At 41.2% G+C, this 14,540-nt stretch overlaps 1 protein-coding gene across 2 annotated transcripts; it reads left to right on the forward strand.

Moving 5' to 3' along the window:
• Nucleotides 1-104: 104 nt before the first annotated feature.
• On the forward strand, nt 105-13,548 carry UFD1 (ubiquitin recognition factor in ER associated degradation 1). Of its 2 annotated transcripts, XM_026656935.2 has the most exons (12): nt 267-402; nt 1,647-1,779; nt 2,544-2,576; nt 3,198-3,319; nt 3,694-3,824; nt 4,533-4,605; nt 5,704-5,772; nt 6,518-6,583; nt 6,968-7,015; nt 9,079-9,167; nt 10,741-10,822; nt 11,846-13,548. In XM_026656935.2, exons 1-12 carry the CDS (start codon nt 400-402, stop codon nt 11,918-11,920), a joined length of 924 nt encoding a protein of 307 aa, XP_026512720.1. In that variant the 5' UTR covers nt 267-399; the 3' UTR covers nt 11,921-13,548. The 2 variants fall into 2 exon arrangements, with proteins under 2 accessions (XP_026512719.1, XP_026512720.1); XM_026656934.1 differs by lacking the exons at nt 9,079-9,167; nt 10,741-10,822; nt 11,846-13,548 and having other exon boundaries at nt 105-402; nt 6,968-8,676.
• The last annotated feature ends 992 nt before the right edge of the window (nt 13,549-14,540 follow it).

Consider the following 14,540-nt stretch of genomic DNA (forward strand, 5'->3'; position numbering starts at 1 on the left):
CTTCCGCCCTTTCCCAAAATGGCCGCAGCGGAAGTCTCTTTACTTCCTCAATGGGTGCTCGTGTCAACACGTTGCATTCTGGGAAATGTAGTTTTGTCGGGAGAGTGGGCTAAAACCCCCAAACATTTTTCGCTCCTTTGCTAGCGATGAAAGAGCTCGTTTTTGCTGGTCACATTCACCGCTGTTAAAATAGCGCCACGCCAGCGGAAATTAAAAGAGTAGAGGGGCTGGGCTACGGGATTTCCCCCTCCCTGCTTACCATTTCCCTCAGCCAGACGATTTCCTGTGGGGGAGGGGAAGCAGCCGCTGTATTGATCCTTCTCCGAGCCGACTAAAGGGGCTTCTCTGGTGTCCCCTGCTGAGATCGCGGAGAAAGGGGCAGGAGCAACAGCCGCCAGGATGGTAAGTGCCTGACGGGGCTCTTGGGTGGGTGTCTTGGAGCTGGGGAAGAGACGGGGAAAGCTGCGGAGTCATCCTGGCTGGGTTGTTTACACTGGCAGGGAGGCGCTAGGGGAGCAGGTACACACCAAACACCCACTGCTCTGCGAGGGGGTCGGGATTTGTCCCCCTGGCTGTGGGGCAGGGGGGGGGCCCCCTCGGGAGGTCTGTGGGGGCGAGGGGCCGCGCCCCCCCCCCCCCCACAGCCCTTCCTCTCAGAGGGAGCCAGCTGAGAGGAGAGATTTTTAAAGCCCTCTCTGGAACACCCCCCCAGCAAAATTTTTGTTCCCAAGTAGGGTGACCAGATGTCCCGATTTTATAGGGACAGTCCCGGTATTTGGGGCTTTTTCTTATATAGGCGCCTGTTACTCCCCCCACCCTCTGTCCCGATTTTTCACACTTGCTATCTGGTCCCCCTACTCTCAAAGAGCAGAGAATGGCTTAATAAAGCCCCCCCCCCCCAAATTTAGTGTCCCCACTCACTCACAGATGGTTACAGTGTGGGGTATGAGTAGTAATATATGGAGTAATCTTAAAGAGTTTACAATCTGAGGCTCCCCCATCCCTTATCCTGTGTGATCCTGGGCATTTCCTGGGAGGTGCTGACTCAGCGTTCTCCCCTGCCTTTGATTTACAAGTGAGGATGCTACCCCATTGGATACCTAGGAATGATTGTCTCTCAGCGATGATGAAGACTTCAATCTGTGTTTATCCATAGGCTATATGCACTGTCATCTCTTTAATCATTAAAATAAAAGTGCAATGGTACAAAAACATCCTTCTGCCACCCCTGTGTTGAATATCTCTTGTCCTGTGCTGAAGAGTTAAAGAAATGACAATCACTTGTATTCCTTGTTGAATTTAAATTAATAATCTGTACTGTACACTTGCTGCAGCACTGCACAAATAAACGGTTTTTAGGATGTATATGCTTATTTCCAAATTGAAGTCCATGTCTGTTCTACAGTTTGTAGAATCAATCAAAATTGATTGTGGTGATAAATTACAGATGAATTTTCACTTTCTTATTTTATGTGTTTCATTGGTTTAGACAGATATATGTACCATATTTATATTAGGAAAAATAAGCACACAGCATTGATTTAGATGATTGCATTGGAGAGCAACCTCCTGAAAATCTTAGTCTGCAGGTGTTTTAGTAAAGTGGATCGATGTTTGCTAACACACTGTCACTTTTCCTCCACCAGTTTTCTTTTAATATGTTTGATCATCCAATTCCCCGGGTTTTCCAGAACCGCTTCTCAACCCAGTATCGTTGCTTCTCAGTGTCCATGCTTGCAGGACCTAATGACAGGTCAGATGTGGAGAAAGGCGGGAAGAGTATGTGCATGTTTTATTTTTAATACTGTTGAATGCTATATGTGAATGTTCAGTAGTATTGTTTATGGCAGGTGGTTGCAGAAACAGTATAAGGCCACAAACATAATAAAGCATGGAAGCTTATTGATGGCTTTGTGACTTGAGTTAAAGGCACTCTCAGATTAAATAAATACTCTTCTCACTTTAATATCGTTTAATTGATGTTGGAGTTCCTGATTTACCTACAAGTAAATTAGGAGGCCCATTATTTTTAAAAACAAATGGCTTTACATGTCACTAATAAAATAAGCCATTTAAGTGAATAAGATTTAAAAATCTGCTGTCTTCGCCATATGTTTTTTCCTTCCTCTTTAGGCTTCACTCAGCTTGAATAAGGAGAATAGATTTGTCCGCTCCACTTTCAGGCTCCCATATGTTAGTCCAATGCTGTGTTTGAGTTGTCAGCACTTTGGTTGTTTAACTATAACCAAATAAATTGACTTTTGGGAAACATTTTTGTTAGTGAATTCGGTTTTGTAAAACTTTCTAACTTCTCCCATTTGCCCCACTCAGAATCTACATTTTGGATTAAAACTACCAGATGTTGTTTGTCTAGATTGATTCCAATAGATTTTGTAGCTCACAAAGTTGGAACCAGGGTAAAATGCTGGTTAAATGCAGGGTAAAATGCTGCCAAGAAGGAATGATAAAACTGTACACTGCATTTGCTTTCCGTAGCCATGCTGTTCCTAATCTTACTGTAACTTTCTGATTAATTTCTGCAGTAATTATGCCACCATCTGCCTTGGATCAACTCAGTAAGTAATGTTTATTCTACTGTAAGAACACTAGAAATATTGTGCTGTATATATGTGTAGGCAAACATCAAAAAGTGCTCTATGTATCCATTAAGATATGGTTTAAATCAAGATATACCAGGAAAATTTATATTGAGGCTAAAATTGTATGTTTGTTTGTTTAACATATTTTGTTTGTCAAAGGGTTTAATTTTCCCTTATCTACGCATAGTTCAGATGCTATATATGTATATGGAGATATACCTATCTTATAGAGCTGGAAGGGACTCTGAAGGTCATGGAGTCCAGCCCCCTGCCTTCGCTAGCAGGACCAAGTTCTGATTTTGCCCCAGATGGCCCCCTCAAGGATTGAACTCATAACCTGGGGTTTAGCAGGCTAATGCTCAAACCACTGAGCTATCCCTCCCCTAGGCTGACAGTGTGAGCTTTCTAGCAGCTGCTTGACACTGTATCAACACTTGCATTAATGAAATGATCAGCCTTTATTTTTTTGATGGTTGCAAATAATTTGGTGTGTTTGCCAGGATATTGGCTCATTCTCTTGCTAATGTTCAGTCTCTGGAACTTTATAAATGTGCCATGAGTTTTATAACAAATTGTATCTTTTTCCCCTTCTGACAGGTCGACTTAACATTACGTACCCTATGTTATTTAAGCTGACTAATAAAAATTCAGATCGAATGACGCATTGTGGTGTGCTAGAATTTGTGGCTGATGAAGGCATTTGTTACCTTCCACATTGGGTAAGTGGCCTTACACCAAACTGACAGAATTAAAAGTATAGGATTAGTGTGGTGTTGGTTAATATTAAAGTAGAATATTTGCTGAAATTGCATTTCAGTTGCACAGTCAGCACTTTTTAGTGTTTCAGTCACAGCTGAAGCTTTCCTCTAAGTTAATCAAAGTAAGTTGCTGCATGTACTACGTTGTTACTGAGATATAATAAAGGACCAAGTTTTTCTTGTAATTATACCCAGTGCAAACCCACAGAATTCAGGCAGAATATGGCCCAATATATTTACATATTCTCAAGGGAAGTTCCATCTAAAAGTTACCTGTTTCTGTTGCATAGATACTGGTATAGTGTCCTGTCTTTGTCACCAATGTTTCTTTGCAGATGATGCAGAACTTGCTTCTGGAGGAAGGAGGCCTGGTGCAGGTAGAGAGTGTTAATCTTCAAGTGGCTACTTACTCAAAATTCCAACCACAAAGTCCAGATTTCCTTGACATCACCAATCCCAAAGCTGTGTATCCTTTCACTTCATCCCAGAGGAAGCACCAGAAGGGGCTTTGGCACTAGCTTACCCTAAACAGGGGAGGAAAGGCTGGGGCAGTTTTTCAAGCACTGTTCATATACTTCCAATACCGGCTTATTGTTACAAGTGCCACCTCTGAAAACTAAGAGGTAAGAGAATGGAATCTGGTAGGAGCCAGAGCAAGTGAGGAGAGATGTGAATTCCCTGCAGGAAGTGTAGCATTCTTCTAAATAAAGGCCTAATGAAATGGGGCCAAATCCTGTAGTCCTTGCTCAGGCAAATAGTCTTTGCACCAAAGAATAAAAGTCTAAAGTAGGGAATAAAGGATTTTTCCTTAAAATGACTTAATGAGAGCTGCTAGGTACTTGGCACATCTAAAAAATCAGGCCACTGCTTCAGGAGCCTAACTGTAGACAATTTTTTTTTTTAATTCTTGGCCTTTATTTTCCAGACAGTCTGATTGGGTAAATTGTAGTCTGGAACACATGCCTTGTTTTACTATCTAGAGAACTTTATTGGGTTTTCCTAAGAACATCTATAAGGGATGTTGAATGCTTAATGCTTGTTAAACTGTCCATGGTACTTATATTTTAAGTCACATGTAAGATAGACCAGGAACCAGAAAATATGAACTTGTTGATGTATAACTTGAATATTCCACTGAAAACAACCATACAGTTCTTCTTAACATAATTCAAAGATTAGAAAATGCTTTGAGAAACTTTGCTTGTCTAACCACCGGGGATGTTATTGCCATCAACTACAATGAGAAGGTACGGTTTCTAATGTAAATAACACTATCTAACTAAACCTGTGTGCAGTCCCAGGAAACATAAATCCCAACTCTGCATATGTTTTGCATGGAACCCTAAAAAACATTTATAGAATCACATAATTTACAGATACTCCCATTTGAGTGTCAGTAGTACTGAACACAGGACACACCATGTGTTCAGCTTAAACCACCACCCTGGTCCACCCATATTTCTGCACATATGCGTAAATGGACACTGTGGGAGCTAAATGTCAGGAGCAAATAGACCCAGACAGGAAAGATGTAAGAGTTCAGAAAACAGCCACAGAGGGACTTTAGCCATCTCAGGGAGGCAGGTTTATAGGTGGGACCTTACCCAGGACCTTGTGTACCTCATGACAAGTGGGATCCAGATTTTCAGGAGCTATAAATGCAAAATTCTATAGTAGCTTCACCTACATTTTTTTAAAAAGGTCTTTAATGAATTCTGAGAATGAATAATGCAATCAGTTCAGTAGCCTTGGTGCTGGTCTTAATATTAAATTCTGACCTCTGACCCCTTTGACTACTGAACAACTTTTACTTTTCAAATTTTGCTTCTGGGCAAAGTACTTATTTGCCAGGGTTCAGCTCAGCTTGGATAACTTATGGGTAAATCATAAACCATTTCAGACAAAGGATTATTAGGAGCAAAAGGGATTCTTAGCAACAGTAAAACTATAAAGGACCATTTTATCGTAAATTAGTACAAGACCGTACATATATCCTACCTCACCCCAACTTGGAGCTGGTTTTTGGAAACTGGAAGTCAGGAGAGTCAGAACCAGATAACTCGCCTCTGACCAAATAAATCCCTCCAGCTCTATTGAGGGGCAATGAAAATCTCTAATGTAGAAGAAGTCTTCCATTTTGAAATATAGTCATGATGGTGGCACCCAGAGGCCCTGATCTGATTGAAGCCTTGTTGTGCTACATGCAGTACAAACGTAGAGGTAGACACAGCTCCTGATCTGAAGAGCTTACTGTTCATTGATGTGAGAATTTTGCCCAAGTTTCTTTAATCATTAATTTGCACACTAAGAGGAACGGCTTTATATTATATATGCTTCTGTTTCAGATCTATGAGCTTCGGGTAATGGAGACCAAACCTGATAAAGCTGTGTCCATCATAGAGTGTGATATGAACGTAAGTTGAAGTCTTTGTGGCAGGATCTTTATTTTCACTTAAATTATTCTTTTGAGAAGGGGCATCTGATCATGACAATGCTGCGTTACAGAAATATATCTATGCTGTGGGACAGGTGAGCATTCAGTAATACAGATCTTGTAACCATAAGTGAGTTGCAAGATGAAGGCCACAGGTCATATACTAGGGTTTCCAACTCTGACTGAAGCTATTCCGGGAGATTTTTTTCCTCAACGTGACGTAATATCATGTCCTTAAAATATCCTATTAAAATCTCCTGGATTGCTTTCAATAGTCACCAGGAGTCCGGCGATTCCAGGCCAATCCTGGAGGGTTGGCAACACTATCATATGTCGTAGGTGCCTGAAATGCCTATAATTCCTGTAGAGCCTTACTTGCAAATTGTTCTCCTGGGCACTTTGTTTTACGTACTTATGAAAGATGCTGGTCCATTTGACAGCCTGGAGACTGAAAAGTTAGAACAGCCGCAGTGTGATGTTCCATGCTGCCCTGCCAGCATGTTACAACCATGTGTTGGAGAAGCACCTTTTAGAGATGAGTCTCCCACATTCCAATTGTAACATTTTTGCTAATTGAGCTTTTTTAAAAGATCTGTTCCCTCTAGTTCAAAATAGAATGGTAGAGTTTGTAGAGATTTTAGGGATGGCATATGATGATGATAATTAAAAAAAAATGTGGATCTGTTTTAAAACAAAACAAAACACTTTTCTTGCTGTAAACACAGGTGGATTTTGATGCACCTTTGGGATACAAAGAACCAGAAAGACACACACAACCTGAGGAGAGCACAGTAAGTTAAGTTCATTCTTCTTCTCTACAGTGTATTCTCTCTAGTTGACTTCTCTTCTTACTGTGGCTGTTACGGAGCAAAGATCACTAATGGAAGACTCTTTCTGAAAAGGTCTTGAGATCAGACAGTTCAGCCATAAATTTTATTTCCAAGATGCTCTTGCCTACATTTCTTTTCCTCCCTTACCCCACCCTATGGAGGTTGTTCATGTAGAACAACCTATTTCCAGGACAAAAACTTTGTCAAAAAAATTCATGTTCAGTGAACTTTATAAAATACCTGTAAAAGTTTCATTCTGTAGGAAATCCATGAAACCATTCATGTTAATTTTGCATAACACAGAATGAATGTAATGAAACAGCTTGTTTCTCCTCTGCTTCCTAGGACGTTGAAGCAGACCACAGTGGCTATGTGGGTGACCTAGGATTTCGTGTAAGTATCTTCTTTTGGTCTGGTAGTGTTGAACACTCGAAGCTTGTAGGCAAATCTATCAGCTGGGAAGGTGAAAACACATTCCCCGCAACTGCACAAATCCAGTTCCTTTGCTCAAGGCTTCTCTTTTACTTAGAAACAAAGATGCAGAGCAACCGAGTGTCACCACCTCAGAGGTTTGTCTTAGCCCTCATCTCAGGACTTCCCAGCCTTTCCCAGCTGAGGCTTCCCCCAGCCAGCTCCTGCTTGCTGCAGGTGTTTCCTTCTCAGAACTTCCAGGTGTGACAGACCCCTTTCCTGGGCTTGGGTCCTCCTTTCCTGAGGCTAGGCTGCCTCTATTTGTAGCAGATGCTGCTTACAACATGTAATCACACGACAGCCTGGCCTTGGAGCACTGAGATGTGCACATGCACCCTAGGACCAACACTAGAACCCTGTGATTTTCACAAATACAAAATAACACAAAATAAAATGAAAACTTCATCCTGGAGCTGCTGTGCCTGTGACTCCTATCCCGCAGGGCAGGGTCCGGCTCCCTGTGCCGGGCATTGCAACCTGGTGGATGAGGTCACAGCATCACTCAGATTTGGCCCAGCCACCCCTCTATCATGATTTGAGTGAGTGGTGTTGCGACCTGGTGCATGGGGTTGCAGCGCCACTCAGGTTTGGCCCGTTCACTCTTCTGTCATCATGTCATCCCCAGAGTGGGGAGCTGGGCCCAGCCCTGTGGGACAGGAGCCACTGCTGCAGAGTGAGTGCAAGGTGGGCTCGCTGTGCAACCCCCCTTCCCACTGTCTGCAACCCCCTGCCCCGCCTCAGGACCTCTCAACCCCTCCAGAGGCAAACATGCAATCTCCCCCTCCAGCATGGATAAAATGAAATAATACAAAAGTTTAAAAAAAAATCTTAAAAATGTATTTAAAAAATATAAATTTCACAGGGTGCTAATCACCTTGTTACACATCCCAAAAGAAATGTATAAGATTCTGTGTAATAGGTTTTCACTGCAATGTATTTTCTCAGGAGTTTCTGATATATAAATACAGCAGTAACTTGTGTTCTGAATCCATAGTAAATACAGTATTACCACTCAAGACTCCGATGGCTTGTGAGTAATGGAAGTAATACTTAAGTATCTAACAGTACCTGAGGGAAGTAAATTTTGTTTGATAAAATTTATCGGGAGCACAAACTAGGCGTCCCCTCTGGACACTTGCTTAGCACAGAGTAAAAGTTTCTTCCATTGTAAATGTCATAAAATGATGGACTGACCTGTGAAACAATCATGCTTTTGTAGTATTCATGTGTTTAGCCGTTCTGAGATTCAGCCACATTCATCTTTAAGCCAGTCTGACATTCCATCCAGTAGGGTGCAGGGATCTGTGCACATTGTAAAACAGACTCCCATATATACTTTTACAGAGGTACTCTTGCAAATTACATGCAATTAATGATGTGGGAGAATTTCCAGCGTTCTAAGGTAGGGCACAAATCACAGCCTATGAAAAATCACTGCCCCTGGCCTTCAGTCTCTGTCCCAGTCCAATTGTCTAGACCCTGTACTGTAGTCACTGTCCTTTCAGTCAAGGAAGGGCAGTTTAGGTTGGACATTAGGAAAAACTTCCTAACTATCCGGGGTGGTTAAGCACTAGAATAAATTGCGTAGGGAGATTGTGGAACCTCCATCATTGGAGATTTTTAAGAGCAGGATAGACAAACACCTGTCAGGAATGGTGCAGGGGACTGAACTAGAAGACCTCTTGAGGTCTCTTCCAGTCCTACGATTCTATAAGCAGTCAATGCTATTTGATCGGCTGGAGAGGTGATGGTGGGTGCTCTCTACTGTTCCTGAGGAGCCAACTGATGGGAACTGAAATACCATTCTAAGCTCTTGCATGGCAGTGCAGAATACTAACATTAGTCCACTAAATCAGCACCAATCTTGAATCAGGCCCTGTGCCCATTTTAGCCTTTTTAAAAAACAAAAACGCATGCTGGCAGTGCTCTTCTTCAACAATAAGGTGGAACATGTGTAGAAATGACTTTCTGCTTTATACTTGTAGGCATTCTCTGGCTCTGGGAACAGGCTAGATGGCAAGAAGAAAGGTGTCGAGCCTAGTCCCTCGCCAATTAAACCAGGAGACATTCGAAGGTTAGCCCATTTCATTCAGGATTCTTCAGGTGGAAGGTCAATGTTTGAGCAGAATGAATCATTCTTGATGTATTTGTCTGCTTCTATAATATCAGTGAAATCCTGATTTCCCCAAATGTATTTTATTGCCAAATATTTAATATATGTTGCTTTGAGAGTTGTCAGATAAATCACATGGACTTAGATTTGTAAAGGTATTTAGGTGTTGCTGCTCTCAGCATTGCAATGAACGCCTAACTGATTAGGAGCCTATATTTCATTTTCAAAAGGCATTTAGGCACTTGAGTATAAATCCCATCAACTATCAGTATAAATACTTTTACAAAACTTAGCCATGGTCTTGTTTTGTTTCCTGACAGGATAACTGCACAAGCATTTCTAAACAAGGCAGATTGATTTAACTCAGGGATCGGCAACCTTTGGCACATGGCTCGCCAGGGTAAGCACCTGGCTGGGCCGGTTTGTTTACCTGTTGCGTCCACAGATTTGGCCAATTGCGGCTCCCACTGGCCGCAGTTCGCCACTCCAGGCCGATGGGGGCGGCGGGAAGCGGCGGCCAGCACATCCCTCGTCCCATGCCGCTTTCTGCCGCCCCCATTGGCCTGGAGCTGTGATCGGCCGAACCTGCTGACGCGGCAGGTAAACAAACCAGCCCAGCCCACCAGGGTGCTTACCCGGGCGAGCGGCGTGCCAAAGATTGCCGATCCCTAATTTAACACAAAGCAATGTAAATCACCAATTTTAATCAGGATTTAAATGAGCAAGCAGGAAACCTTGATTTAAATCCTCAATTTTAATTGTGTTGTGAATCTGTACTTTTAGTTATTTTCCTAAATATTCTTTCTGCACCTGCAGAACAGGCCACTGCTGTCAAAAGCTGGCTTAGCACTTCAACAAACTCTGGTTCCAGATGCTTAGCCAGTGATTTCCACCAATTCAGTCGTTTGACTTTCTTTAAAACTTGGCAACAAACGTGCTACTTAATATTATTTTTTTGTATTTAATTTAAATTATTTGAGTAGATTATAGTGAATTTAGGCCTTATACCGTTATCAATTTCAAAATTAATTTTAAATAGATTTATTTTTAAACTGTATTTATTTTAAATAAAAAAATATCCAATTTAAATAAAAAAAAATCAATTTTCATCCACCCTGCTTCTGAATTAATACTCACTATAGTAATGGTCCTATGAAGATGTGTGCATCCAGCTTCGGCCTTAGTTTTCCAAATATGCTTGTACCAGTAAAATCTGATCCTTCTTGGAAAGTGCAGACATGATGCATGCACATGGCTGCAGACAACTTAACTAAAATGAATCATCACAGATATTTCTTTACAACATTTGCTCAGCTCTAGTAAATAAATCTATGGTCTGATTCTGATGTGATAGCAAAATAATCCTAATGACAACTCTTCAAAAGGAATGGTTAGGATGATACTCAAGAAAAACAAAACAAAAAACAACAAAAACTATAGAGAATAGTCCTTGCTATTGTTTGTCACATTTATTCCCATGACAAGACTCTAAAGGTTTATTCAATACCTTAATATCTCAATCTTCCTTTCCCAGAGGAATACCCAATTATGACTTCAGAATTGGTAGGATCACATTCATTAGAAATTCACGACCACTAGTCAAGAAAGTTGAAGAGGTGAGTAGACTTCTGTACCTTGCCGTATTTGTAGAGAACTTAATACAGTGGAAGTAACAGTTGTTGAAGGGGTCTGCATTGCTAGTGGGCCCCAACTCCAGCAAACCTGCTCGAATACTACGCTTGTTGACTCTGATGCTGCAGACCCATCTGAGATCAGAACAATGAAGAAAAAATATGCTAATTATAAGTGTTATAAATCATTGAAACCTAGTTTAAATAATTTTTTAATGACATGAGCAAAGTTCCCTTCATGGAAGGCTTTATTAGGGAATATTGTGGTCCTTGATGTGTGGCTTCCATTCAGCGTGTGATCCTTTATCTCATGATAAATCTTCAACAGTGGGGACTATTAACTGCTGGGCCCTTCTCTTCCACCACAGGGTGTGAGTAACTCCTAGTCAAAGCAGTGGGAGTTATTTGTCCCCTGTGGGAAAATTGGGCCCCTGTTTGTAGCCCAGTAACTATTGTGCTGTCAACCAGGTTTGCCACTAAAAGTCTGTATGGTAGCATTTTAGTGTGCTGGATCTTAATCTCTTTTATCTCTGAAATGGTGAATAACAGTGGGGGGGGGGTTATTGGCAGTAAAAATTAAGAGCTTCTTGCTGAGCATGATCAGATCCATTGTTTAGACTCCCTGGCTTTGCCAATTCACAGCCTGTGATTGCTCATGGAGAACTTACGTTTTAAAACTACTCAATGATATTGAATACTGTCTACAGGACAGAAAGCTCTGATGTTCTTATTAGCTGACATAAAAAGGTTTGCCTTGTATAAGCCTGGAGGAAGAAAATATAAAATGGAAGTGAAAGGGATTTTGAATTAAATCTACGAAAGGTCACTGAAACACTAGCAACTTTTGGGGAAGGAAACTGTTTTCTGTGTAAATTATGGATGTGAAATGTCAAGAGCCAGTGCAGTAGTGCTTTTATGATGGAATGTTGTCTGAAGCAGGTCTTCTCTTTGTTCAATAATAACAAAAGCTGAACCTAAACAAATGTCTCTTTTCCCTCCTACATTCAGGATGACTCTGGCAGCAGGTTCATTGCATTTTCAGGAGAAGGCCAGTCCCTGCGCAAGAAGGGAAGAAAACCATAAGTTATGGAACCTTTGGCCAATTGGGGAGAATAAAATAACATTGCAGCGCATTGGATCTTAGTTATTGGGTTTGAGAGGAGGGAGGCTATTGGTCATATGTAACACATGGACACTTTGGCTTTGATTTTACTTTAAAGTCAAGTTAGCAATTTAGGAATTCTTACTTTTCAATTGAAAACTAAGCTCCAGGAGCTTATAGTGGTTATTTTGTATGCTGGAAAGAGGGGAATTTGTTAGAGAAACCTAAGAAACAAACCCAGCAAACTGTCCTTATTCAAAGGGTCAACGTGTTTCTGCTGGTTCAGTTCTGAAGACTACATACTACTTTCGTTGATATCCCCTGTGAGGATGGTATCATGTTGCTCTGAGCTTGTTAATTTTCCTTGAACATTTGTTTACCATACTTTCAAACAACCTTTCCAATGCCATGTTCTCCACAAACCAAGGCACATGTTTAGGTGGCATAAGATCTCCATGGGAGGGCTTTTATCTGATCTTGTTTTCTTAGACGTTAAGTAAGAAACCAACATAAAGAAGTCCCAAGCTCTGACAGAGAACCAAATACTTGCCTTGTCAGTTGTAATTAAATACATGGCTTCATACCTTTCTAATAGTTAAGATACAATAGGTCAATTTAATAATCCGAAATTACAAGTGAATCAGCAGCATGGGTATGTATGGTAAGGACCTGGCTTCTTGTGAGTTGTGCTGGATAACTGAGTACAGATGTCCAGCTCCCTCTTCTTTTAGAACAGTGGTGTGTTTCCCACATCCGACACAGAGGGTCTTTAATCTTCTTGTCCTCTTCCTTTATAGTGACATGGTCTAGTTTGTTCAGCCTCCCTAAAAAGGGTGAAACTCTTCTTTACTCAGCTATGCCCCTTCCTCAAACCTGCCTTAAGGCAAGGTTCAGGGGCTGTCCATGTTTGATTACTCTCAAATAAAGCAATAGACATTTAAAAAATGTGCCTCAGAAAAATCCACCGCATCCTCCCCTTCTCTAAAGCCAAAACACTATTTCCCTGCAATGTGACCTACACCAAGAGAAGGTTGATAGAAAAACATGCATTTTGAAGGAAACTGTGTTTTTAGATAAAAACCATTCCACATCTGCTGGCCTGTGGGAGTTGGGCTACTACCTTTATCACTCCAGAAGTGAATCATAACAAGAATGGTGTGATCATCTGCCAGAACTGACAACCTTGAAATATATAATAGACTACAGTGAATGATCATTCACAGCCTCCTACAACAACCTCCTTAATCACATATTAGAAATTGGATATATCTATTATGTCAAAAGCAAAACAACATTTATCTCCTCACAGTGACTCTCATTTGATGAGTAAGAGTATGGGTACCAATAGCAATGGATCTGATTTACACAGTTCAGGTCTGAAGTACCCTGGGGTGCAGCGATAGCTGGAGTTGGGGAGTTTGCTTTGGGCTCATCTCTGTTAACCGTGTCTGTTGCATTTATAAGACTTCTCAAATCTCCTTAGTAAGGCACTTCTACCCTTCCAAAGGAGACCACACAATCAAAGGTTTGCAACTTGTGTGTGGTTCATGAAAAACTTCATTTTAATTATAGGTTTTGCTAACAAATAATTTATAATTAAGCATATATAATAAACATTATAACAAGTTATTTTGTTTGAACTATACTTGCTTTGTAGTAAGTCTTTCCTTGTGAGGTGAATGTAACATCCCCTAGCGTGGATGTTGAATGTGTGCACTGTGGGGAAAACGTGTGTCTGGGGTGAGGGGAGAAGGTAGCAGGGCCCTTTCTATATCAAATCTGAAGTACTTTGTTGAAAAGAGCAATAGTGCAAAGTGCTTTATAACATTTGTTTAATCTTCCCTGGTGTGAACAGAGCTACCCTTTGGGCTATGCAGTCATGTGGATCCTCTCATCTCTAAGGTTATTGCCCCTCGTGGATCTTCTGGCCAAAGCATTATCCCCTATTTCTTAGTCTGTAGTCCTGTTGGAGATGACATCTCCTAACTGCTCTTCCTGTCTTTCTGTTTGGCAATACTGTTTCCCAAGCTGTGGAGATGGGTCACTGGTGGTGATATGTCTATGCAGCAAATGGGAAGGATAAATGCCTTCTCAGAGGTGCAGAGGGAGCTAAATGACTCCTTGCATGTGTTACTTTGGAGAAGTAATTAATAAATGATCTGGAAACGGGAGTGAACAGTGAAGAGGAAAAGTTTGCAATGACACAAAATTATTCAAGAGAGTACCGTCCGAAGCTAACTGCAAAGCATTGCAGGGGATGTCACAAACTGGATGATGAAATTCAATATTGAGAAATGCAAAGTAATGCACACTGGAAAAAAATAATCCCAACTACACATATCAAACGATGTGTTGTAAATTAGCTGTTAACCACTCAAGAAAGAGATCTTGGAGTCACCATGGATAATTCTCTGAAAACTTCAGCTCAATCCATAGCAGCAGTCAAAGAGGCTAATGGAATATTAGTGACTATCAGGAAAGGGATAGAAAAATAAGAGAAACTATCATAATGCCACTATATAATCGTTGGTGCACCCACACCTTGAATACTGTGTCCAGTTCTGGTGGCCCCATCTGAAAAAGGATATAATGGAACTGGAA

This window comes from Terrapene carolina, unplaced genomic scaffold (assembly GCF_002925995.2).
Source record: "Terrapene carolina triunguis isolate 2854851 unplaced genomic scaffold, T_m_triunguis-2.0 Scaffold234, whole genome shotgun sequence".
NCBI classification, from domain to species: domain Eukaryota; kingdom Metazoa; phylum Chordata; order Testudines; family Emydidae; genus Terrapene; species Terrapene triunguis.

Coding starts and splice junctions, on each gene's coding strand:
- UFD1 (XM_026656934.1), top strand. Junction 1,780..2,543: donor TGTGGAGAAAGGCGGGAAGA/GTATGTGCATGT, acceptor TAATTTCTGCAG/TAATTATGCCACCATCTGCC. Junction 3,320..3,693: donor TTTGTTACCTTCCACATTGG/GTAAGTGGCCTT, acceptor GTTTCTTTGCAG/ATGATGCAGAACTTGCTTCT.